Genomic DNA, 27,987 nt, shown 5'->3' on the forward strand with positions numbered 1-27,987 from the left:
GGCTTCACACTCAAGGAGTTTTGTCCTCCCAAGAAACGAATCTTCAGATTAATCTCCTGGAGCTACGGGCAATCTGGAATGCTCTAAAGGCTTTCAGAGATTGGCTGTCTTCTAATTCAAACAGACAATCAAGTTGCAATGTATTACACCAACAAGCAGGGGGGCACTGGATCTCACCCTCTGTGTCGGAAAGCCGTTAGATGTGTCATTGGGCTTTCCAGTATGACATGTCTCTCCAAGCCACTTATCTGGCAGGTGTAAACAACAGCCTAGCTGACAGTCTGAGCAGGATAATGCAACCGCACGAGTGGTCTCTTCATATGGAGGTAGCCTGCAAGATTTTTTGAGCGTGGGGTACCCTTTCGGTGGATCATTTTGCCACTCAGATCAACCACAAGGTCCCTCAGTTCTGTTCCAGACTTCAGGCCCATGGCAGGCTAGCATGGTGGGAAAGACTTTGCTGAAATTGAAGCAAGACTGTGGAACAGTGATTCTGATCACACCATACTGGCCGCAGCAGATATGGTTCCCTCTTCTTCTGGAATTGTCCTCCGAAGAACCATGGAGATTGGAGTGTTTTCCTACCCTCAGAACGAGGGGTCGCTTCTACATCCCAACCTCCAGTCTCTGGCTCTCACGGCCTAGATGAGAGCCTAGAATTTGCTTCCTTGGGTCTTTCAGAGGGTGTCTCCTGGGTCTTTCTGGCTTCCAGGAAAGATTCCACTAAGAGGTGTTACTCTTTTAAATGGAGGAGGTTTGCCATCTGGTCTGAGAGCAGGGCCCTAGATCCCCTTATTTGTCCTACACAGGCCCTGCTCTACACTTGTCCGAGTCTGGTCTGAAGACCAACTCTGTAAGGGTTCACCTTAGTGCGATTAATGCTTATCATCAACGTGTAGACGGTAAGCCTATCTCTGGGCAGCCTTTAGTTCGCTTCATGAGAGGGTTGCTTTTGTCAAAGCCCCCTGTCACATCTCCACCAGTGTCATGGGATCTCAACATCATTCTCACTCAGCTGATGAAAGCTTGTTTTCAGCCACTGAATTCTTGCCATCTGAAGTACTTGACTTGGAAGGTCATTTTCTTGGTGGTTGTTACTTCAGCTGGTAGGGTCAGTGAGCTTCAGGCTTTAGTAGTGGATGCACCTTACTTCACACACACCCTAAGTTCCTGCCGAAGTTGGTGTCGGAGTTCCATCTGAACCAGTCGACTGTCTTGCCAACATTCTTTCCCCGACCTGATTCCCACCCTGGGAAAAGCAGTTTGCACACCTTGGACTGCAAGAGAGTGTTGGCATTTTTACATGGAGCAGACAAAGCCCTTCAGACAGTCCATCCAGCTTTTTGTTTCTTTTGACCCCAAGAGGATGGGGTCACCATTGGGAAATGCACCATATTCAATTGACTAGCAGATGCATTTCCTTCACTTATACCCAGGCTGTGCTGACTTTGGAGGGTCATGGTTCATAACGTCAGAGCCATGGCTGTGTCGGTATCCCGTTTGAAGTCAGCCTCCGTTGAAGAGATTTGCGAGGCTTAGTCTTCAGTCCACACATTCACATCTCACTACTGCCTTCAGCAGGATACTCGACGCGACAGTCAGTTTAGGCAGTCAGTGTTGCAGAATCTGTTTGGGCTCTAGAATCCAAATCCACCCTCCTAGGCCCATTTTATTGTGTTCCAGGCTGCGCACTCATCTAGTTTGTATATAGTTTCAGGTTAACTGTTGCGAGGCCCAATTGACCAATGTTTGTTGTTTTGGGTGAGCCTGGATGCTAGGGATTCCCCACTCGTGAGAATTAGCAAGCCTGCTTGTCCTTGGAGAAAGTGAAGATACTTACCTGTAGCAGGTATTCTATGAGGACAGCAGGCTTCTTATTTTCACAGTCCTGCCCACCTCCCCTTGGATTTGTCTTTTTGACTGTTTTTATTTGTTTTTTTGCTTTGTAGTAAACTATGGCAGGTGCGTTCACGTGGCGGGTGAGAATGCATTCGCTCATGCGAGCTGGAGCATGGCTCACGCACCTAAAAGCTCTAGTTTTTTTCTATGGCAAATTTGCTGGGCAGGGCGACACGGGACAGCTACCCACTTGTGAGAATAAGAAGCCTGCTGTCCTCATAGAATATGTGCTACAGGTAAGTATCTTTGCTTTATTTCTCTTAGCACAGAAGATCAGAGTGATAAAATAAGGTTTTAGGTATTTGTTTTCTTTCTTCCTTTTTTGTCCAGCAGTTTCTTCTTGTTCTTTTGGGCTTGCAGCTCAATCAGGATCAGTGTCTTTAGACTATGGCACCAGGAGTTTTTATTTGAAACTATCAGTATATTTTATATCCCCTTAACTTAGCTGATTCATTTGCAGTGAATATCCTAAGCTAGTGCCCACAAACCAAGGCTCTTTCCAGAACCTGGCTAACATGGACCCAAAGTCTGTTCACTAAATGTGACCTTTGTGGAATAAAGGAAACTCCCTCTCCCTCTAGGGCAGAGATTTCCAAACTTTCTTGGTTCATAGTGCCCTTACTGGCCTAGTAATTTTTTCACGGCACCCATAGGACACATATTTCCTCCTCAGCTTCTCCCCCACCACCACATCCACAACATTGAATCCTACCTTTGCTAGCAGGGATGTCCAAGCCCTCCCAGCTGAAGGTTCAGTGCCTGAACAGCAAGGAGTCTGCAGTGTGCTTCAGTCACCAATACTGGCACTCTCACACATTCTCAGTTCATGAACTGAGCCATGCCCAAGAGTGTGGTGTCAGCTGCTGAAGCACACTGCTGACTTCTTCTCAGGCAGCATGAAGAGGGAGCTTGGGCAGCTGATCACTTCAGCTGGCAGGGCTTGGGTACCCCTGCCAGCTATTTTGGGGGGCTTAAAATATCCTGCAGCTCCCCTGTGAGTTCACTGCAGTGCCCCAGGACACCACAGTGCAAAGTTTGAGAAGAACTGTCTTAGGAGCTGTGAATGCTGTCTCTGCAGCATTCTTAGTTTATAGTTCATTAAATTTATTATACCACCTTACATAATTCAAATATAAAAGCGGTTTACATTAATTCAAAGATACATATAAAATTAAGAAATGGAACTACAATAAAATAGGTAAGTACATTGATATTGGATCATGCATACGAACCAATGAAACCATTCCAGAAATTCAACATCAATTCCCACTAAAAGCTAAAGTAAAAAACAAACAAACAAACACAAAAAGACCTAATTATCCCAGAGGGCAGAGTCCTAACCTGGGAAATAAATCCACAGGCCTTCTGTATGGCATTTCAAAGCAATGTCACTAAGCCAGTGTGCCTTGCATAGGTGAGCTTTGAAATCAGTGTGCCATTTAGTCCATGTAACAATTTACTGTTAATCCCTTGTTTCCTTTAATGAATGGTAAAGATAGTGAATGGTTTAGTTATTAATGGAGTGTTGAATTCAGCTAATTTAATTGAGTGTATTTTCAAAAAGAGGCCCTGGATGAACATTCAGAAAGTTTATATGAATGTAAATGCTACCTTTTAGGTAGAAAGTTCTTGTATATTTTAAAAACTGTTATGTTTAAAAGTTTGTATGAGGGTCACTTGATGCTGTGAGCAGGGTAGGCTGCTAGAGCTGCTCGGTACACCGTCTAACACAAGACATCTCAATTTTTTTCTTTATTTTTTTGTGAGAGATTGGCATACTTCATGAACAAATATATAGCTCAAGACAAAAGATGGTGGAGCCTGTTACCGAACCGGTGCAGCAAGGCGCAGAGTCTCTTACTGCTGACATAACAGCATCTTTGTTGCAGGCTTTGGATTCCCGTTTTCTGCAATTATCCACTCAAATAGCTGGCATGTAGCAATTACTCACAGACCTCTCCACTCAAACGGTGGCATTGGAAGACTGTTTCCAGCTTGGAGGATGGTGACACTGCTCATACTGCAGAACTAACTGCATTATAGCGATTAGTTAAGATATATGCTGAGAAGCTGTACGATTTGGAGAACCTCTCCAGGAGAGAGAATTTGTGGTTTATAGAATTCCCTGAATCGTTTCCCGAGCAGACCCTGCGAGAGACTTTGGAGACTTGGTTAGCCAATACCTTCCCGAAATTGGCAACAGCGGGCCCTATTCGTTTGGATAGGGTGCATCGACTGGGGTGATGCTGAGATGGAGAGACGTGACCACACCCTATAATAGCGAACATGCACAGTTACCCGCAGAAAGTGACTCTATTGCTGCCATACAGATGAACCAGGGATGCGGTTAAATGTGAAGATATTCAAGTGCAGATTTTTCAGGACTATTCCTCTGTATTAATGGGGAGACGAGTGAACTTCCACCCGCTGTGTGCGCAGCTTAGTGAGAAATGCTGGCGCTTCATGTTGCTCTATCCCACAATTGTAAAAATTTACCATGAAGGACGCTGGTGATGAATCAACATGTTCCAGACTCTTGAGTGAGAGACATTTTTGCTTGCACTGTTATGGGTTAATTTTCCTTTTAAGACTGCAGTCATAAGGTCTTTGACTATAAAGTCTTTGACTATATCTGTGTCTGCTTTTGAACTCCCAAATTTGGGATGTGTCTTTCATTTATGCTATTGCTACCAATTAGTATTTGTTGTGATGTCATATGCAGAAATTTTTCAAAACTAAGGTAGGGGGAAGCACTGGTTAGCATAGACCACGTGGCACACGCCTTTTCGTGAGTATTTCTCGCGAACAGCCGCAGTACCATGGTTAGGCTTTGGTTTGGGGAAGGGGGTTGGGAGGAATGACCGGGTTGCGTGGGGTACATTTATGGCTGCATATTTCTTAGGTAATGTTTGTATTTGCTTCATCCTTTTTGGTGGGTGTTTTGGTATGGGAAATGGTGCATTGTACTTTCTGTTAGTTGGGGTGAGTGATGCATGTTCTCCATGTGAGGGCTGGGCACACGGGGTAAATGATGTTTCAGTGTTGGTTGGAAATGGTTTATTGAATTGGTTAGCTGAGTAAACCCTCAGCGCATTCTTTCCTGGAACGTTTCAGGAATCACTTCCCTGATAAAAAGAACAAAACTTTTAAGCATAAAGCTGACATTGCTTGTCTTCAGGAAACAAAATTGACTATGTAACTATGTAAGGGCTGAGTGGGTGAGATTTTCTATTCATCTACCACGACTAGGAAGGGCGGATTAGCAGTGTTTATTCATAAGAACCTTTTGGGGATTGTGCATTTAGTTTCTAAGGATTCCTATGGTCACTATATATTATTATGGGTGAACTTAAGTGATCAGGAATTTTTTGTTTTAATGGTGTATGGCCCGAATAGATATGAGCATGCGTTTTTTAAAAAATTGATACCGATGGGTTTACAAGATACCACCTTGCCTATGATAATAGTGGGGGGTTTTAACCAAGTGATAGGCCTATTAGTAGATAGATCAGCCTCGAGGAGTGGTGTGGAGTTGGTTGCCATTTCTTTCTTACTATCTGAACTTTGTCGATCCCTGGTGCCTCCTGCACCCCACAGAAAGAGCTTATACCCATTTATCAAGGGTACATAATACTTTTTGTGAATTGATTTTTATCTTGCTTACGCAAATCTTACTTCCTTGGGTTGCAGGGGCTGAGATCGGACCATTGGCTGTACCTGATCATAATATTATTTGGGTTGATTTGGAAGGTAGTAAACAGCAGCATAGTGGTCGTCTGTGGCAATTTCCGGCTTATCTTTATGAAGATGAGCATTTTCAGAAGTATCTTTTCCAGAAGTCCAAGAAATTTGAGGAGTTTCATGGGCAACATCACGATGACCCCCTCCTATACTGGAATTCTTTTAAGGCGGTACTTCTTGGAGATGCCATTGTGTATGTTGTAGCCTGAAGTAAGCAGATTGCGCAAGGTATAATAATTGGACTGGAAGCTAGATATAAGTAGCTATATATATATATATAGCAAATCCTACTGTAGCTAATACAGAAATATTAGTGGCAACTCAAGTCTCCTGAAATTCCTTAATCCATGATTGTACAAAAAAGGGGTTGATCTTTTGGAAATATAAATGTTATAAATTTGGAAATAAACTGGGGAAGTTACTGGCTCAAGTAACGAAGACGTGGCATGGCTTGCATTTTATCTCAACTATGCAAACTCCTGGGAGTCAACGTAGTAATAAGGCAGAGGAAATCACATAAACTTTTTATGATTACTTCAGTAATTTGTATAAGGGTGGTTGGGCCTCCTCTGACATTATTTAGAGAATGCTGGACTACCCACTTTTCTGTGGCAGCTCTCATCCATTTGAGTGCTCCGTTGGGTGCCATTGCGATCCAAAAAGCTATTAAGGCTCTTAACTGTTATTCGGCCCCAGGTCCCGATGGTTACCCACTGGAGTTTTACAAAATGTTGCAGCCTCATCTGTGTGGCCCCTTAGAGCATATTACTTGGTGTCATTAGATGCTGGGTTTTTGCCACCATATGATAACATGACTTTGGTCACTCTTATCCCAAAGCCAGGTGAACCCTGACATTTACTGGAAGCGTACCGTCCAATTTCTCTTCTTAATGTGGATTTAAAGATTTTTTTGCGTCTTTTGGCAGATAGATTGGCTCTTCATCTTCTTGATGTGATTGGCCCTGAATAAACAGGTTTTGTGAAGGGATGACATTCAGTATTGAATGCTTGGAAGTCATTACTTGTGATATCTCAGTCACCGTCTTGGAGTTCCAGCTATGCTAGTTTGTATGCCGAAAAGGCATTTGACTTGGTTGATTGGAACTATCTATTTTTGGTTTTGAAATACATGGGCCTGTCTGGTTGGTTTTTAAGAGCTTTGCAACTCTTGTATGACAACCCATCTGCAGCATTATTTGTTAACGGGCAACCCACAAGGTTGTCCTCTGTCCCTACTCTTATTTCTACTTTATTTGGAACCCTTCATACGGTTTTGAAGGATGGTGAAATCTCTGGTATAGAGATAAGGACTGAAACTATCAAAGTATTAGCGTTTGCTGATGATTTGTTAGTTCTTTTGTCTTTTCTGCAGTTGTCTTTGCCACGTCTTTTGAGGTCAGCAGACGATTTTCGATATTTGGGATTTATGTTAAATCTCCATAAATCAGTAGCTCTTCCAGTGCAGCAAGCAGTTCATTGCAGTTGGGTAGGGTCATTTCCCTTACTGTGGGCTGATACTTCTTTTGGGTCTCTAAGTATCCAGATTCCACAGGATTTGACACAACTGGAGGCAACTCGGTGCAAATTACAAATTTGGAGGGTGTATGTGCTTTCACTGATGGGGAAAATAACTTTATAGAGTATGATTGTTGTCCCACAGGGGCTGTATTATTTTCACATGCTTTCCTGTGTATTAACTGGTATTACGGAGAATCGTCTTAATAAACATCTCATAGGGTACCTATAGAATGGGAAGAGAGCTTGCCTTCCTCTAGCAAAGGTGGTTTTACCTAGAGGTAAAGGGGGGTTGGGATTGCTTAACCTAAAGCTGCTCTCGATGGCATGCAGCATGTGACATCTCAACAATTGGTACTGTGATACCAACTGTTTTTCCTACTCATGTCTGGAAAAGAGGTTGCGTGTGCCGCATCATTTTAATGATGTGTTGCATACCTCGACAGCGCTACGCCAGACAAGGGTGAGGGAATCACTTTTTGTGTCTCTCGTATGTCGGGTGTGGAGCTGGGTATGCAGGCAATCTCATCTTGTCCAGAAAGTTTCACCTCATTATCTCTATGAGGTAATGGGTCCTCCTCCCCCCCCCCCCCCCCCCCCAGGTATGAGTAATGCTTCCTTTCAGTGTTTAGGACGAAAGAGAATGTTATATTTTTTTTCATGTACTTACGGAGGAGGGTTACTGTAAATCGTATGATTGTTTAAGAGCGAATTTTACATTAGAAGATTGTGATGAATTTTATCTACAGTTAAAACATTATGTAAACTCTATGCCTGCCTCTGCTTTAACAGAGGACATTCAGGAGCAGCTGTCTTCTACATTTACACTGGGTGCACAACAACTGGTGCCTCTGCGATATCACCATCCATCTCTGAAAGACTTATTGTTGGTTTTGGACTATGACCCTCTGGCGGGGGCATGGACTAAAGATCTGAATGTGCCAATTGATTCTACTTGGATACAAGATTGTCTGAAACATACCAAAGCCCTTATTGATAACATTACCTTATGAGAACTACAATATAAAATGTTACTTTGGCTACATATTTCACCTCACCATGCCTTCAAAGCCACTATTGGTGTAGAGGATAAATGTCAGGCATCTTCGGCAACACTGGGACACATTCACTGGCACTGCCCAGTAATTCATCAATTTTGGGCTCGCCTGAAAGCCCACCTGAGTGTGTGGAAGAACAATTGGCATTTGACCCCAAAAATCTTGTTCGATGTCTTTGGACTGACACATCCTGTTAGGTCTGGACTGATGGGCTTTTTACGCAGGGCCGCTTTGATGGAGAAAAGGAATATTTTGAGGTATTACACCTGGACCCCACCATCCTTGGCCTCATGACGGGCTGATATGATTATGTTGTGTGCTATGAAAAGACTGAGTGTGGGACAATTAGATTCTGTTCAGTGGAAAAGATTTACTGTGATATGGGAGCCATTTTGGACTACGTTGTCTCCCACAGCACAAAGCAGAATACTTAATGCTGATTTTAAGGTTGAAGTTTGATGAGAGCTGCAGTCGGGGGTGGGGGGGAAATAGGTGGGGAAAAGGGTAAAAATAAAACTAAGTTTGTATTTGATATAACATTGTTAATTGTGTGGATGGAACAATTTGCATTTCTTTGAAGATTGTGAAGGTCTGTGGTTTACATTTATTCCTCTTCAGTAATAAAGAGATTTAAACATAAAAGTCTGGATAATTTTTCATCATCATTATGTTACAAGCCTTGAGTGTAGGGAAGGTATGAAAGAAAAGTTGTTTGTATATTGCATACCAAATGTACACAATTAAGATGAATTTTCAGCTGAAAAGTTATGCTCCTAAATTTAACTAAAAATAGGGCCCAAATTTAGAAGGCTAACTTAAGAGCTCAGCGTTTTCTGAATATTGGGCCTGAAGTATGTATTTATAGCCTTTATTCTGTTTAAAGTAAGTCAGTTGGCATTTAGCTACCTGAATTTGATGAAAATCTGGTAGGCAGTTTAACAAGCGAGAGCATGTGATGGGAGTTAGTGATATCCACTACATAGAAGGTTACGTCTCCTGATCTCAAGTTTGCAAAACATTGTGACAAGGCCTCAGTAAGAGATGGAAGAATGTTAAGGTATAGGTTGTGTTAATTCCAGTGTAAAAAATTAGGTGATGAGACTATTAATGTAGATGAGACCTCATCTGTAAGCATGTCTTCCATATTATAAATGGGAGTAGAACATTCTCAGAGAAGGGCTACCAAGAATTTGCACATCAAGACCCATGAAATGAAATCCAGCCACATCAAAATTATAAACAATGCACAAGCAACAAACATTTTTTCAGTGAAAAGGAAGTTTTAGACAAGAATTATGATATAAGATTCAAAGGGGGTAGACTTGGGAGTAACATAAGAAAATATTTCTTCACAGAAAGGGTGGAGAATACATGGAACAACCTCCCAGTGGAGGTCTTGGAGGCAAAAACAGTATCAGAATCCAAGAAAACATGGGATAAGCACAGAGGACCCTTAGTTGCAAGGATGTGAAGGTAAAGCCTGAGACTGGGTAGGATCTGTGGGATTACATCAGGAATGGAAAATGAACAGACTAGCTGGGCCTTGTAGTTTTTACCTGCTGTCATATCCAGTGTTTTCTGTGAGTGTCTGCTGCTATTTCTGCTGGTAGAAATGAAAGGGGAAGAGATTTAATATTTAGTGAATTATGTAGACAGCACAAAAATAATAGGGCCTTAAATGTTGTCAGGAACATGACATGATTGGTTTAAACTTCAGTTTGCCTCAAAGTTATTTGGTCTTGGGTATTTTTTTAACATTATTTTTACACTTTTTGTTTTAATGAATTCTAGTTTCTACTGGATCTCTTGCTCAACAGTATGCACATCCTAATGCAGCGTTACATCCCCATCCTCCTCATCCTCAGCCTTCTGCCACACCAACTGGACAGCAGCAAAGCCAACATGGCAGTAGTCACCCTGCTCCCAGCCCAGTCCAGGTAATATGCATAATAAAATTGTTAAATTCAATTTGGTTATTTATACGTTTTTAATTTTGTAAACCATCTTGAATGGAAGTTTTATTCCAAAGAGGGGGTATATAAAGAGCTTGCTGTTTTGTAAGGTACAGACATTTTCAAAGAAAAAAGAACTGTAAATTGTTTTGAAAGATTATTGATGCTGTTATACATTTGCATTTCTAAAATGTTCAGCTTTAAAAGAATTGTACAGTTTACAGAATTTCAAATGAGAGATAGTAAATCTAATTCTTCTGTTTATTTTCCAGCTGTATTTGTGAAACTGCTTAGCAGCATGCACCCTTTGACAGTACACATTTTGAATGCATTGTTTTAAACCAGTAGTTCTCACCCAGTCTTCTGGACATACTACCCAGTCAGGTTTTCAGGACAGCAACAATGAATATGCATGAGATAAATTTGCATGCACTATCTGCATTCTGTGCCACCTTCTCATGCACATTCATTATGGGTATCCTGCAACCTGACTGGCTAGATGTGTCCCGAGGACCGGATTGAGGACCACTGCTCTAAACAGAACTATATAGAGTGGGGAGAACAAATACTAATATAGGATGAAATTCTGTTTTTTTCCTGCTAGTTGCATGATGAACCTTTCTATATAAATTATATTCCGAGATCCTGCTTTCTGAACCTTCTTTATTGGAACTTGCAATTGTGAGGAAAGAAAAAAGTTAAGAGATTTGGATAATTAATGGTTTATAAAATTCTCATTCCTGCTACAAGTACATGGACAAAGTTGATCATGAATTTATTTATTGAATACATGAAAGCACTGCTTTAAACTGAAGATTCTCTTTATGACAGTGGCAAAAAGTTAACCAGAAACGTCATCAATTTATCTATTACCTCTCCATTGTTAAGCAAGTGAGTGGACATGATCTGACATTGCCAATAAGGAAAAGAAAGCTCTCTCAGAGCCCTGATAAAACCCCTAAGGCTTTTCTAAGCATTCATAGATGTTCCTGCACAGCCACTGCTATGCAGACTTCTTTAATCCTTTGCTTGTGTGACTGGGCATACAGTTGTTTTCCTGTTTGGGGTAATATTGCACTGTTTATACTGTAAGTACATATTTATTTGCCACAGGCCTCCTTGGTTATCATCATATTTACTAGTTTTGGCATTTTTTTAAAGCTTTTCTTTACTTGCCATTTGATTTTGCCACAAAAGCAGACCAGTAGTTTCAAAGGATGCTTCTTATTCAGTTGAAAGGCACCTCTCTCCTCAAGAGAGAAGAAGGGAATCATCCATGTTGAGCTCCTCTTTGAAAGGTCATACAAAGGCATTATAGCTAAGGTGCATTATTCCTTGTTGATGCTGAAAGCTGGGAGCTTGTAGTTAGATTCAACAACCATTCCTACTCCAAAATAGCAACCACAGGAGGTGAGTTCAGCATCTACTTTAGTGTCAAAGCTGTGTGTGTCTCTACAAGTTTGTGTCGTAACTGTCAGTTCCTTCCTTCTGGTCACCATGGAAGTTATCGTCTCACCTACTGTTCTCCCTGTATTAGTGTCAGCAACCTTCAAGCAGGAGCTAGATCATAGCTCTCTTGAACTAAGTTATTGGTACCATGGATGTTGAATGCAGAACAATGGGTTCTTTTGGTTTCTCTGAGAATATATTTCAGGTCCCTCTGCCTCCTTGAAAGGAATCAACCAGGAAACCTTATAGGTTAAAATGGAGGAGGTTTAACCCTGGATTCTATATAGGTTGCCTAAATTTGAGCATGGACCCAGATGTGTGTATAAACTAGTTAATTGGGCACTAACAACCAGTTTTTGCCATTAATTGAAGTTAACTGGCACTTGTTTGGATTTACATGCAGATAGATGTGCCTCCATTGTATTCTATAACGCTGCATGCCCAAAGTGTCTCGTGCGTAACCCAAAAGGGGTTTTGGTCATGGGAGGAGCATGGGCAGATCAGGGGCATTCCAGATACTTAGGCACAGTGTTACAGAATGCCAGGGTTATGTACCCAACTTGCATACCAGGTTTCAGCAGACGTAAGTCTGGCTTGCACCCAAAGTTGGGTGTGGGAATCTGCTCTAAACCCTACCCTACCAAGGGCACTCAGTCTAGAGCGCCCTTTATAGAATAGGGCTTGGCGTGGATTTTTCCTGGAGATGACAAGTTACCCAGTTCCAGGCTGGAGATTTTAGGGTAGTCCTGGTTTTGAACTTACATCCCAAAGCAGTGTGGGATTTATAGTGCCTGTTCTGCCCATTGAAATCAGTGCAGCAAGTCCCATAATGCACCTGGGTGGGGTGGTCAGAAATCCAGGACTGTCCCATAATCTCCAGCCTTGAAATGAGCAACTTTAACATGTCTGCTAAATTTGTGCTCCATTTACTAAATCTGGCCCTTACTGTCTGGTGTGAGAGCAAGGCCATAAACCCTTTTTCATGTTCCACACAAAAACTCTGATTAACTTCTATGTCTTTTCAAGGATCATAGTAACACATTAAATGACAGCAAGTAAAAACCATCCAATCTGCCCAGTGAGGAGGCCAGAGGTGCAGGTTACGGCCCTTCAAGTTTCAAAACTGGCATCACAACCAGAACTGTTGTCAATTTCTTAACAATCCTATCACATATGGGCAGTTGTGTATAACAACACAGTATCACACTACCTTGCTAATAGTCTGAAGAGTGGTTTTCTTCTTATGTCCTCAGCATAGTCACATTCATTATGATAATGATTAAACCAACAATCTAACCATATTGCTAATTAATATTTTACTTTCTAATTTCAACCTTGATGTCTTTATAGAGACGCTAGTAAAAGGCCCGTTTTTGGAGCAAATGAAACGGGCACTAGCAAGGTTTTCCTCCCCCCCACCCCTTCGTCGTCGTGAAGCCACTGACGCCATTGCTCCGCCCTCGAAGTGTGACACCATTGCTCCACCCTCGATGTCATCACGTTTGACGCGAGGGTGGGGCCCAGAGACTTGGTGATTTCGGTGGCTTCACCACCACGAACCCTTCATGAAGGAAGTGACGTCAGTGTCTTCAGAACGTTGAGGGTGAGTTTTATTATATAGATGTAACAAAACACATTCATAGCATATGATATTAATGTGATATAAAATATGCTTGATTCTGATCTGTCTTTGCCATTTTTGGAACAGATCATAGAAATTTGCCTGCATTGTTCTAACTTCCCAATTACTGGATTTGCTGTTGAAGCCCACACCAGCTCATTCTGACCTGTCTTTGCCATTTTGGGGATCCAAACCATAGAAGTCTTCCCTGCATTGGCCCTACTTTTGGAGTAACTGTCTGCATATCTTAACACATCAGCCATGAGGTTATTTAAACTTTGTTTTGATTTTATTCTCTTTCCAAATAGGGATTCTCTGTGTTTATCCCATGCATTTTTGAATTGTCTCACTGTTTTTGTCTCCACCACCTGCACTGGGCAGCTATTCCAGGCATCCACCACCCTCTCTGTGAAAAGTATTTCCTGATGTTACTCCCCATCTCGCAACCTCAGTTTGTGTCCTCTGGTCCTACCACTTTCCTGTCTCTGGAAAAGATTGTATATTATTATTTTGCAAGTATTTAAACATCTGCATTGTATCCCTCTTTTTCTCTAGGGTATACATATTCAGGTCTTCAGGTATAGGTCTTTTTGTACAAACCCCTTAACATTTTTGTTGCATTTCTCTGAACTTCAAGTCTTATGTTCTTAGCAAAATATGACTTCAGTAACTGAACACAGTATTCCCAAGTGAGACTTCACAAATGAGTTGTACAGGGCATTAACACTTCCTTTCTTCTTCTAGTTAGTCCTATTCCTATGTAGCCTAGCATCCTTCTGGCTGTGGCCACAGTCTTGTCACAATGGTTTGGCACTTGAGATCTTCAGACACTATCAGTCTAAAGTCCCTCTACTAGTCGGTGGATATCAGCCTCTTGCCTCCTAGTGCATGTAACACCTTTGGATTTCTACTCTCCAAGTGCATCACTCAGCACTTTTTCACATTACATTTTAACTGACAAACATTAAACCGTTGTTCCAGATTAGTAGATCACTTCCTATATTGTCTACTGCCTCCGGGTTGTCCCTTCTTGCAAATCTTTGCAAAAAGGCAAACTTTTCCTTCTAATCCTTTAGCAATGTCACTTGCAAATATATTGATTAGAATCCAGCACCAAACCCCGAGGCACTCCACTATTCACCTTTCTTTCCTCTGAGCAAATTACATTTACCACCACCCTCTGTCATCTATCAGTCAACCTGTTTCTAATTTAGTTCACTATTTTGAGTCTTAACTTCAGGCTACTCGGTTAGAGCCTTTTATGAGGAGCTGCCAAAGGCTTTGCTGAAATCCAAGTAGACCAATGTAGCATGTAACCTTGATCCAGTTTTCTGGTCACCCAGTCAAAAAAATGATTCATCTGGCATGTTTTTTTTTTTTTTTTATTGGATGACATCATCCCACTTGTATGGCTGATTTATCCTACTGTCTATGGGAAAAATGTGTTAAGGGTAAGCAACTTAGTTTCATATGTTATCACACTGTTTATCATTAAATATGTAATAATGCAACATTCAGTGTACTGGAAGGAAATAAAGGCACTGCAAAGAATGTAAAGCATTCTTTTCCCACTGAATGCCAGTGGTTATAATTAACTAGTAATTCTGTAGGCACTGAAAAATGGTAGTGGTAAATGGATACCTGTGTTGGACTAATGCAACAGTTTGTGTTTAGAGATCAGAGCAATGTTTCTCAAGCTGATCATGTTGTACCTCTTAGTTTGGTTTTCAGGATGTCCACAATGAATATGTATGAGAGACGTGCAATCGCTGCCTTCATTGCATGAAAATCTCTCCCATGTATATTCATTGTGGAATTCCGGGCATACCTATGGGTGAGCCTGGAGCCCCTCCCCTTTTGCCTTAGGCCTACCTAGCAGCTTGGCACACTATTGCTTCCTAACTACACTTGCTCAGGATTTCTTAAGCCGGCTAGATTTAGGAATCCCTGCCAGCTAAAGTATTTTTAATTGTATTTTGGAGAGGGGGAGGTTCCTAGTTCTACCCATGTTACTGTTGCTTCCCTCCCCTCCCAAAAATATTCATTTCTGGATGTCGGGTGCTCTCTTGAGTAATGGCCTAACTCTTCTTGGAGGAGTAGCCTAGTGGTTAGTGCAGTGGACTTTGATCCTGGGGAAATGAGTTCAATTCCCGCTGCAGCTCCTTGTGACTCTGGGCAAGCCACTTAACCCTCCATTGCCCCTGGTACAAAATAAGTACCTGGATATATGTAAACCGCTTTGAATGTAGTTGCAAAAACCTCAGAAAGGCAGTATATCAAGTCCCATTTCCATTTCTTCCCATCCTAGATATGAGACATGACATGTGGGTCTATTTTTCTGTTTTTCTGCTGAAAAGTTCATTATTTACAGATCACAACTTATACCCCTGATTAAGTCATCAAGGTATTCCAGTCAGGCTTATGAAGCTTTAAACAGTAGTGAGAAAACTGCTGTTTCTCTATCACCTGACCAAATGCTGAACTTCCCTAATTACTTTTACCTGGCTTCCCAACATAGATTGCCTTAAAACCATACTTTTTAGTAAGCTTTGGCCAGTAATGACACACTCTTCTCTGGAGCCCCCTCGAGTGGTTGATTGCCCAGAATTCAGGAATCTTCTAAATACTCTCCTACCATACTGTTCTGGATGTGATATGACCTGTATCTCTGAGATTCATTGCTTGCATTTTCTGTTCAAATTAATTCTAGGTTTCTTGCCATTCAGATGAATGTTCTGACTTGTGTAGAAGATGAAGTGTCATGATGGATACTAAGAGTTTTAAAGATTTACTTGGAGAACAGCTTTTGTTTCATGGAGAGCAGGTTTTCAATATCTAAGACATTGCTAGATGGATTAGTTGTATCTCTGAAACATACAAGAGACTTTACAAAGCTGCTGCTCATTTTTACTAGACCACTTTTTTTGTTGAAAAAGCATATGCAGGCCGGTAAGCCTCACTTCGATTATTGGAAAAGTAATGGAAGCGATGCTGAAGGAAAGGATAGTGAATTTCCTGGAAGAAAATGAGTTGCAAGATCCGAGACAACATGGTTTTACCAAAGGGAAATCGTGCCAAACGAATCTCATTGAATTCTTTGATTGGGTGACCAGAGAATTGAACTGTGGACGTGCTATAGACGTAATCTACTTAGATTTCAGCAAGGCTTTTGACACGGTTCCCCACAGGAGGCTCTTAAATAAACTGGATGGGCTGAAGATAGGACCCAAAGTGGTGAACTGGATTAGGAACTGGTTGACGGACAGGCGCCAGAGGGTGGTGGTGAATGGAGTTCGCTCGGAGGAGGTAAAGGTGAGTAGTGGAGTGCCTCAGGGATCGGTGCTGGGGCCGATTCTGTTCAATATATTTGTGAGTGACATTGCCAAAGGGTTAGAAGGTAAAGTTTGCCTATTTGCGGATGATACTAAGATTTGCAACAGAGTGGACACTTGGGAGGGAGTGGAAAACATGAAAAAGGACATATGGAAGCTAGAAGAATGGTCTAAGGTTTGGCAATTAAAATTCAATGCGAACAAATGCAAAGTGATGCACTTAGGGAGTAGAAATCCAAGAGAGGCGTATGTGTTAGGCGGTGAGAGTCTGCTAGGTACGGATGGGGAGAGGGATCTTGGGGTGATAGTATCTGAGGATCTGAAGGCGATGAAGCAGTGTGACAAGGCGGTGGCCGTAGCTAGAAGGTTACTAGGCTGTATAGAGAGAGATGTGACCAGCAGAAGAAAAGAGGTGTTGATGCCCCTGTACAAGTCGTTGGTGAGGCCCCACCTGGAGTATTGTGTTCAGTTTTGGAGGCCGTATCTTGCTAAGGATGGAAAAAGAATTGAAGCGGTGCAAAGAAAAGCTACGAGGATGGTATGGGATTTGCGTTACAAGACGTATGAGGAGAGACTTGCGGACCTGAACATGTATACCCTGGAGGAAAGGAGGAACAGGAGTGATATGATACAGACGTTCAAATATTTGAAAGGTATTAATCCGCAAACGAACCTTTTCTGGAGATGGGAAGGCAGTAGAACGAGAGGGCATGAAATGAGATTGAAGGGGGGCAGACTCAAGAAGAATGTCAGGAAGTATTTTTTCACGGAGAGGGTGGTGGATGCTTGGAATGCCCTCCCGCGGGAGGTGGTGGAGATGAAAACGGTAACGGAATTCAAACATGCGTGGGATAAACATAAAGGAATCCTGTGCAGAAGCAAGGGATCCTCAGGAGCTTAGCCTAGAATGGGTGGCAGAGCTGGTGGTTGGGAGGCGGGGCTAGTGTGGGCAGACATATACGGTCTGTGCTGGGGCTGGTGGTTGGGAGGCGGGACTAGTGCTGGGCAGACTTATACGGTCTGTGCCGAGGCTGGTGGTTGGGCGGCGGGGATAGTGCTGGGCAGACTTATACGGTCTGTGCCAGAGCTGGTGGTTGGGAGGCGGGGTTGGTGGTTGGGAGGCGGGGATAGTGCTGGGCAGACTTATACGGTCTGTGCCAGAGCCGGTGGTGGGTGGCAGGGATAGTGCTGGGCAGACTTATACGGTCTGTGCCAGAGCTGGTGGTTGGGAGGCAGGGATAGGGCTGGCCAGACTTATACGGTCTGTGCACTGAAGAGGACAGTACAAATGAAAAAAGTAGCACATATGAATTTATCTTCTTAGGCAGACTGGATGGACCGTGCAGGTCTTTTTCTGCCGTCATCTACTATGTTACTATGTTACTATTTGAAGAAATTTGTAAGACATCTACTTGCAATTCTATTACTATCTATGAAACACTAGAAGGTCAGCAAGTGGCAAGGGCAAATATTACTTCTAGCTTCAGCAGATGTTCTACGAGCTCTAGTAGATGAAAGAGGTGTGCAAGGTTGGTGCTAGCTGGCGGAAGAGTGTAACTGAAGAGAAATTTTTGTGGTTGTCTATTTTTTTTTCTATTAACTCCCATAAAGAGTTCAGACCAACTCACTTTATGTTTGGAGTCTATATGGCTTTCCATTTGGATACATATAGATAAGAGCAGCCTAAAGGTTGACGCTTTTATAGCACAGTTTTAATGTTTCAGTTAAATATTCTTCTGAAGAAGAGTTTATGGGAGCTAAGTATTTTGTTTAGTTTGTATATTGTATAGGTTTAATTGAAAAAATGGTTAGACTGGAGAGGAAGAGCCAATTATTTTTAATGACATGCAACACAGCTGGTCCTGGCTATTACTTATTATTAATAGAAAATCAATGGGTCAAAAAGCTTCACAGAGCCATATGAAGTAAATGCTAATTATTGTTTCAAAATCCATCTGAATGATAGTAGAATCATAAATAAGCCCTTTAGGAAATGTATAAATATATGTAATTTATTGATGTTGCAGAAGAGAGGGTGAATGTACACACAACAGAACAAAAAATGGTCAAGGGCCATTCAAGCTCAAGATTGTCAAGAGTTTTTTATTGGTTGACCCGAAACGGGCCGTGTTTCGGCGACAAGCGCTTGTGTCAGGGGTCGGTAAAGGAATCTATCTGTCTAAGATAAATATTACATTCAAAACTCGTGACTCAGGACAGCAGCTTGCAGTGACACATTTCTTTACCTCTTGCAATAACGTCTTTTGAACAAGTCCTGGTTTACTGATCATGTGAGTCACAAGTTTTGTATGCTATATTTATCTTAGACAGATTCCTTTACTGGTCCCTGATGCAGGTGCTTGACGCTGAAACATGGCCCATGTCGGGTCAACCAATAAAAGACTCTTGACAATCCCAACCTTGAATGGCCCTTGGTGCTTTTTTGTTATTCTATTTATTGGTTTTGCATCATTTTATTTTTCTGCTGTTTATATGCCTGTGTTGCTTCATGAAATCTAGGGTATATTTTTCTCTAAATAATCACATTCACATATTTTCTTTGCTTATTTTGTAGCATCACCAACACCAGGCGGCCCAGGCACTTCACCTGGCAAACTCACCACAGCAGTCTGCAATTTACCATGCTGGCCTTGCTCCAACCCCACCTTCCATGACACCAGGTTCAAATACCCAATCTCCACAAAACAGCTTCCCAACACCACAGCAAACAGTCTTCGCCATTCATCCTTCACATGTTCAACCTGCATATACCAACCCACCACATATGGCTCATGTACAACAGGTAAAGGAGGTTTTTAAAACAATACCTTTAGTAAAGGTTGAGCAGTATATACAATAGCACAGCAAGACGGGATAACATGGCATTATACAACAGAGGAAGAGCTTGTAAAGATTACAAATAGTGCTTCTATGAGCGTAGCCATCTTGTATGGTAAAATATGGCAGCATGTGTAGTATATTGTTTTGTAGGTTTTCATTTTAGAAGAGCTCGTTTGGATGTTCTAGGATCAGTTTGAAAGTAGAAACCATATAATTACATGATAAGAATGATAAGTAGTAGTAGTAGTAAGAATGTAACATCACATGTTTTAGTACAGTTTAGAAATAGAATGATATACTGTTAAGCTACAAAAAAATCACTGTTGTGATAAGCCAGTGGGTTTGAGTTAAGATTTTGGAACTGGTGATGTGTAATGAAACAAAAAACAGAATGCACAAGTTTCAGTTCAGTAAGAAAATAAAATAGAGGTCAGTATTTAAAGGGTTCAGGGTGAAAAGACCAATTCCCCCTTGGAGCCTGTAGAGTTCTGAATTAGGATTGGTATTTTTACCTCAAAATTAAATGAATGAATAAATATTAAGTACTAGTAGCTATGTCAGTACTTTTTATTCAATTCAGCTAAGGAGTTAAGAGCTTTTCTCTTCCCTGTGGGCTTTGTGGATGCTTCAGGGATGGGGAGAGGGAATTTGCTGCATAACCTTTTAAGGTAGGAGATGGGGGGTGGAATAGTTTGACCTGTTACATTTTTTTGTTAGCATAAAAAAAGCAAGGGTAGAATGATCCTGGAGTGGAGGAGTGGCCTAGTGGTTAGGGTGGTGGACTTTGGTCCTGAGGAACTGAGTTTGAGTCCCACTTCAGGCACAGGCAGCTCCTTGTGACTCTGGGCAAGTCACTTAACCCCCCATTGCCCCATGTAAGCTGCATTGAGCCTGCCATGAGTGGGAAAGCGCGGGGTACAAATGTAACAAAAAATAAAATAAATAAAATCCTCCTCCCTGCATACCATCCCCCCCCCCCCCCGTACATTTATTTTACAGATGGGAGGAAGGTGCTAATTGGGGTGCAGCTGGAGTGCTACTTCTCCTTTTACAGTATTGAAAAGCCCAATGAGTGGCTAAATTTACCCAGATAAATTTATCCAGATAATTTGAGCGGCTCTTTAACTGTGATAAATGCCACTGAATATCTGGTTGAAGTTACCCACATATTTATCTGTGCAGTTTTGAATATGGACCTCATAAATGTTTAGTATTACATTTTTGCTGCACATTTTAAATTGTCAAGATATTTGTCAGTTTTAGGTGACATACCAGTCTGACTTTGTGTGAATTTTCTCTTCCAATAGCCATTCTGGAAGCAGCATTATGTTTGCTTCATTGTCTTTGATGGATGTGTGTGCCTCTCTGTAGCTTACTGCTTTTTGCTAGGAAAAACCTTTGTAGCATTTTAATTAACTGCACTGTATATACTATTTCACTCCAAGAGACATTTTAGGTATTTAGGAACTCAAACCATAGGCCATTACAAATAATATCCAAATTTGTTGTCCAAACATGATCAGATAGACTGGACACGAACCGTGTTTTGGCAATTCAGTGCCTGCTTCAGGAGTCAATATAAGAAATGTCCTCTTCTCCCAGAACTGTAGAGCCCCAGATGCCTTCCTATTCCACTGGGGAACAGAACTATACTCTTTTTTCCCCAGTACCTCTCATAAGGAAAGCTGTTCTCAAACTGTGTCAAGACCAGGGGACCATGACTGTAATTGCTCCCTATTGGCCATGTCAAATCTTGTTACTTCTTATCCTAGAGTTATCATCCAAATAACCATTGAGGTTAGATCCTTTTCCAGTCGTACTAAAGCAGAACAAGGGGCCCCTCCTCCATCCAGACGCTTGCTCTCTAGCCTTAATGGCTTGGTTCCTGATGACATAGACTTTTGTTCCTTAAACCTTCCTGATGCAGTCTCTAGGATACTCCTAGCCTGTAGGAAACCTACACAGAAATGTTACCATTTCAAGTGGAAAAGATTTTCCATCTGATATACAGCCAGAGCACTCAACCCTGCTATGAGCTCTTTGCCTACCCTTATGGAGTTATGTCTTCCATCTTTCGGATTCTGGCCTCAAAACTAACTCAGAGTACACTTGAGTACCATTTTAGCACGTTTCACTTAAAAGTTGATAATAAACCAGTTTTTGTTCATTCCTTGATAGTAAGATTCATAAAAGGTTTATTTCATACCAAACCGAAGTGGTGAACTGGATTAGGAACTGGTTGACTGACAGACAGAGGGTGGTGGTAAATGGAGTTCGTTCAGAGGAGGGAAAGGTGAGTAGCGGAGTGCCTCAGGGATTGGTGCTGGGGCCGATTCTGTTCAATATATTTGTGAGTGACATTGCCGAAGGGTTAGACGGTAAAGTTTGCCTATTTGCAGATGATACTAAGATTTGCAACAGAGTGGACACCTGGGAGGGAGTGGAAAGCATGAAAAAGGATCTGAGGAAGCTAGAAGAATGGTCTAAGGTTTGGCAATTAAAATTCAATGCGAAGAAATGCAAAGTGATGCACTTAGGGAGTAGAAACCCAAGAGAGACTTATGTGTTAGGCGGTGAGAGTCTGATAGGTACTGAGGGGGAGAGGGATCTTGGGGTGATAGTATCCGAAGATCTGAAGGCGACGAACCAGTGTGACAAGGCGGTGGCCGTAGCGAGAAGGTTGCTAGGCTGTATAGAGAGAGGTGTGATCAGCAGAAGAAAGGAAGTGTTGATGCCCCTGTACAAGTCGTTGGTGAGGCCCCACCTGGAGTATTGTGTTCAGTTTTGGAGGCCGTACCTTGCGAAGGATGTTAAAAAAAATGGAAGCGGTGCAAAGAAAGGCTACGAGAATGGTACGGGATTTGCGTTCCATTACGTATGAAGAGAGACTTGCTGACCTGAACGTGTATACCCTGGAGGAAAGGAGGAACAGGGGTGATATGATACAGACGTTCAAATATTTGAAAGGTATTAATCCACAAACAAATCTTTTCCGGAGATGGGAAGGCGGTAGAATGAGAGGACATGAAATGAGATTGAAGGGGGGCAGACTCAGGAAAGATATCAGGAAGTATTTTTTCACGGAGAGGGTGGTGGATGCTTGGAATGCCCTCCCGCGGGAGGTGGTGGAGATGAAAACGGTAATGGAATTCAAACATGCGTGGGATATGCATAAAGGAATCCTGTTCAGAAGGAATGGATCCTCAGAAGCTTAGCCGAAATTGGGTGGCGGAGCAAGTGGGGGGGAATAGGGGTTGGTGGTTGGGAGGCAAGGATAGTGGAGGGCAGACTTATACGGTCTGTGCCAGAGCCGGTGATGGAAGGCGGGACTGGTGGTTGGGAGGTGGGAAGTACTGCTGGGCAGACTTGTACGGTCTGTGCCCTGAATAAGGCAGGTACAAATCAAGGTAAGGTATACACATATGAGTTTGTCTTGTTGGGCAGACTGGATGGACCGTGCAGGTCTTTTTCTGCCGTCATCTACTATGTTACTATGCAACCTCCTACCAAACCATCTCTTGTGGTTTGTGATCTCAGTGTCATCCTCACAGCTCGCATGAAACCTCCTTTGGAACAACTTCATTCCTGTTCTCTGAAGTTCCTCACAGATAAGGTAGTATTCTTAATAGCAATTACTTCTGCCAAAGAATTAGTGAATTTCAAGCCATTGTGGCAGACTCATTTTACACCAGGTTCTACTGTGACAGGGTTGTACTCCGAATCTACCCCAAATACCTTGGAGGCAGACTTGGACATAGTTGCAATCACAGAGACATGGCTCAATGGTTCCCATGAATGGGATGTAAACATACCAGGATATAATCTTTTTAGGAAGGATAGAGAGGGGCGTAAAGGTGGAGGAGTAGCTCTGTATGTGAGAAATGATATCACAGCGACTGAAATGACAGGGAACTGGGGAAAGGAAGAAGCGATATGGATCACCTTAAAAAGAAAGGATATAACCTCTGTCCATGTGGGTGTTGTCTACAGACCTCCAACACATTTGGAGGACCTAGATAAAGATCTGATCACTGATATTCAAAAGTTGGGGAAGAAAAGAGAGGTGCTGTTGTTGGGAGATTTCAATCTGCCGGATGTAGATTGGACGGTTCCATCTGCGAAATCGGAAAGAAGCAGAGAGATCGTGGATGCTTTTCAAAGTGCTTTACTCAGACAAATGGTGTCAGAACCCACGAGGGAGGGAGCGACGCTAGATCTGGTACTCACAAATGGGGATAATGTGTCAAATGTCCGAGTGGGTGCCCACCTAGGCAACAGTGACCATCAAACGGTTTGGTTTGATATGACGGCTGAAGACGAGGGTGGCCACTCAAAACTCAAAGTCCTGGATTTCAAACATGCTGACTTTAGTAAAATGGGGGAATACCTGAGGAAGGAGCTGATGGGATGGGAGGAAATACAAGAAGTGGAAGGACAGTGGTCCAGACTGAAAGAAGCTATAAATAGGGCCACGAACCTTTATGTAAGGAAAGTAAATAAAAGCAAGAGAAAAAGGAAACTGATATGGTTCTCCAAGCAAGTGGCTGAGAAAATAAAGGCTAAAGAGTTGGCGTTCCAGAAATACAAAAAAACTCATGAAAAGGGACACGAGGAGGAATACCGGATGAAACTGAAAGAAGCCAAGAGAGAGATACGACTAGCGAAAGCGCAAACGGAAGAACAAATGGCTAGAAATGTGAGGAGGGGTGGCAAAATTTTCTTCAGGTATATTAGTGAAAGGAAAATGACTAAAAAGGGAATTGTGAGACTAAAAGATACTGCGAACCGCTATGTGGATAATGATGAAGAAAAAGCAAATTTGCTAAATAGATACTTCTGTTTTCACAGAAGAAAATCCTGGAGAAAGACCGCGATGGACTGCAAAAAGTACAAATGAGATTGAAGTGGATAGAGCACCGTTCACGGAAGAGAGTGTGTATGAACAACTTGAAAACCTAAAGGTGGACAAAGCCATGGGGCCGGATGGGATCCACCCTAGGATATTGAGGGAGCTCAGAGAGGTTCTGGCGGGTCCTCTTAAAGATTTGTTTAATAAATCCTTGGAGACGGGAGAGGTTCCGAGGGATTGGAGATCGGCGGATGTGGTCCCACTTCACAAAAGTGGTGATAGGGAAGAAGCTGCAAACTACAGGCCGGTAAGCCTCACTTCAGTTATTGGAAAAGTAATGAGAGCGATGCTGAAGGAAAGGATAGTGAATTTCCTGGAAGCCAATAAGTTGCAAGATCCAAGACAGCATGGATTTACCAAAGGGAAATCGTGCCAAACGAACCTCATTGAGTTCTTTGATTGGGTGACAGGAGAACTGAATCAGGGACGAGCTATGGACGTAATCTACTTAGATTTCAGCAAGGCTTTTGACACGGTTCCCCACAGGAGGCTCTTAAATAAACTGGAGGGGCTGAAGATAGGACCTGAAGTGGTGAACTGGATTAGGAACTGGTTGACGGACAGACGCCAGAGGGTGGTGGTGAATGGAATTCGCTCGGAGGAGCGAAAGGTAAGTAGTGGAGTGCCTCAAGGATCGGTGCTGGGGCCGATTCTGTTCAATATATTTGTGAGTGACATTGCCGAAGGGTTAGAAGGTAAAGTTTGCCTATTTGCGGATGATACTAAGATCTGTAACAGAGTGGACACCCCGGAGGGAGTGGAAAACATGAAAAAGGACATATGGAAGCTAGAAGAATGGTCTAAGGTTTGGCAATTAAAATTCAATGCAAAGAAATGCACTTAGGAAGTAGAAACCCACGGGAGACGTATGTGTTAGGTGGGGAGAGTCTGATAGGTACAGGCGGAGAGAGGGATCTTGGGGTGATAGTATCTGAGGATTTGAAGGCGACGAAACAGTGTGACAAGGCGGTGGCAGTAGCTAGAACGTTGTTAGGCTGTATAAAGAGAGGTGTGACCAGCAGAAGAAAGGGGGTGTTGATGCCCCTGTATAAGTCGTTGGTGAGACCCCACCTGGAGTATTATGTTCAGTTTTGGAGGCCGTATCTTGTTAAGGATGTATAAAGAATTGAAGCGGTGCAAAGAAAAGCTACGAGAATGGTATGGGATTTGCGTTACAAGACGTATGAGGAGAGACTTGCTGAACTAAACATGTATACTCTGGAGGAAAGGAGAAACAGGGGTGATATGATACAGACGTTCAAATATTTGAAAGGTATTAATCCGCAAACGAATCTTTTCCGGAGATGGGAAGGTGGTAGAACGAGAGGACATAAAATGAGATTGAAGGGGGGCAGACTCAAGAAAAATGTCAGGAAGTATTTTTTCACGGAGAGAGTAGTGGATGCTTGGAATGCCCTCCCGCGGGAGGTGGTGGAAATGAAAACGGTAACGGAATTCAAACATGCGTGGGATAAGCATAAAAGGAATCCTGTGCCGAAGGAATGGATCCTCAGGAGCTTAGTCAAGATCGGGAGGCGGGGCTGGAGGTTGGGAGGCGGGGATAGGGCTGGGCAGACTTATACGGTCTGTGCCAGAGCCGGTGGTGGGAAGCGGGACTGGTGGTTGGGAGGCGGGGATAGTGCTGGACAGACTTGTACGGTCTGTGCCAGAGCCGGGGTTGGGCGGCAGGACTGGGGAGGTGAGGATAGTGCTGGGCAGACTTATAAGGTCTGTGCCTGTGCCAGAGCCGGTGGGTGGGAGGTGGGGCTGGTGGTTGGGAGGCGGGGATAGTGCGTGGCAGACTTATACGGTCTGTGCCCTGAAGAGCATAGGTACAAATCAAAGTAGGGTATACACAAAAAGCAGCAAATATGAGTTATCTTGTTGGGCAGACTGGATGGACCATGCAGGTCTTTTTCTGCCGTCATCTACTATGTTACTAAATTCGTCCCTAAAGTTTTTATTGGCGTTCCACCTCAATCAGTCCATTATACTTCCTGTCTTCTTCCCTAAGCCACACTCTCTTCCTGGAGAAGCAGCACTGCATACTGTAGACTGCAAGCGTGCTCTAGCGTATTATCTGGAGCATACAGAACCTCATAGGAAGTCCTCCCAGCTTTTTGTATCCTTCGACCCTAACAGATTAGGGATTCCCATTACTAAGTGTACTCTCTCTACTTGGCTGGCTGACTGTATCTCCTACACATATGCTCAGGCTGGGCGGGACCCTTCATGGCCGTGTCACTTCTCACAGTGTAAGAGCCATGGTGGCTTCAGAAGCCCATTTCTGCTCAGCTTCCATTGAAGAAATTTGCAAGGCAGCTATTGGTCTTCTAGCCATACCTTCATTGCTCACTACTGCCTAGAGCAGCATTCTGATAGCCAGTTTGGACAAGCAGTCCTGCAGAATATTTTTACTACTTAAGTCAACTCCGCCCTCCGGCCCCTTTTCTCCTACTATCTGCTTAGTTGTCAAAATTCATTTATATTGTGAGCCTAGTAGCTAGTGAGTCCCCAGATTTACACCTGCAGCAGATGTTCTTGGAGGACAGCAGGCATATATTCTCACATCCCTCCCGCCTCCCTTGGAGTTGTCTTCTTAGCTTTAGTACTGTACTGCTGGTCCTGTGCTCAAACACCGGCAGGAAGGCACCCATACATGTGCGGTGGGGGCACTGCCTCAGAGTTTTAAAGTGACAGTGCACTATGGCAGTGTCCGCACCAGGCTCCTTGGATGACATCACCCACATGTGAGAGTATATGTCTGCTGTCCTCGGAGAACATCTGCTACAGGTAAGTAACTTAGCTCTGTCTCCGGCGGATATTTACAAGGCAGCAACATGGTCAATGCTGCATACCTTTGCTAAGCACTACAGAGAAGATGTTGCGGCGTGCTCAGGAACCAGTTTTAGGGCTTCAGTCCTCAAGGCGGCGGCGGCGTCAGGATCCCACCCACTCTAAGGATTACTGTTGAAAATCTACGTAATGGAAGGAGAAACTAGGTCTTACATGATAATTTTCTTTCCATTAGTCCTTCCCACTATGCCAGAGACCTGACCAAGGTTTCCGAGATGTTTAGTCAGTGTGAAGTAATGGGTCAAATAATGGCTGTCATCTTGCATGATGCTTCCTGCATATCTCTTGTTTACAAGTTGTCCGGAGATGAGAGATATGCTTGTGTGCTTAGTGAGGTTATCGAGTTGTTTGTTTGTTGTGTTTATTCTGAGTTTCTCTTTACTGCTTGTCTATGTAAATACTGAGGAGCTGGACTGGATTCCAAGAGAGAGATAACTTAGCTCAGTTTTCAGGTCATAACTCCACCTGCTGGTTGATGGACACAACTATCCCACAGGTTCTGGAATAGTGGGGAAAGAAAATTATCATGTAAGAACTAATTTTTCTGTAGCTACTGCCTCTGAATAGTAATTAAAAACATACATATAATTTTTAAAGTTTTGGTGCAGATTTTTTCCCAAGAGCAAATTAATACTGTACAATAGCTAATGCTTCTGTCTTTCAGAAGGTTTTATTTTGGTATTCCACTGAGTCCAAGGTGAGTTCACAGCTACAGGCAGTGCCACATTCTTGCATCTGCCAATCTTGTGGCCACATAGTGGTGATCATAGTTATGGATGACAGTTGTCATAAAAAAAATGCTACCTGCAATTTC

General features: G+C 42.8%; 1 protein-coding gene across 7 annotated transcripts in view; it reads left to right on the forward strand.

Annotated features, from left to right (window-relative positions):
* ATXN2 (ataxin 2) overlaps nucleotides 1-27,987 on the forward strand; it is a 401,010-nt gene that overhangs the window by 370,951 nt on the left and 2,072 nt on the right. For all 7 annotated transcript variants that reach the window (XM_030217312.1, XM_030217315.1, XM_030217310.1 and 4 more), the window contains 2 exons: nucleotides 10,005-10,150; nucleotides 19,143-19,370. In XM_030217312.1, the coding sequence (XP_030073172.1) occupies nucleotides 10,005-10,150; nucleotides 19,143-19,370 (374 nt within the window). The remainder of the gene's footprint in view (nucleotides 1-10,004; nucleotides 10,151-19,142; nucleotides 19,371-27,987) is intronic.

Source organism: Microcaecilia unicolor, chromosome 11 (genome assembly GCF_901765095.1).
Source record: "Microcaecilia unicolor chromosome 11, aMicUni1.1, whole genome shotgun sequence".
Taxonomy (NCBI): Eukaryota; Metazoa; Chordata; class Amphibia; order Gymnophiona; family Siphonopidae; genus Microcaecilia; species Microcaecilia unicolor.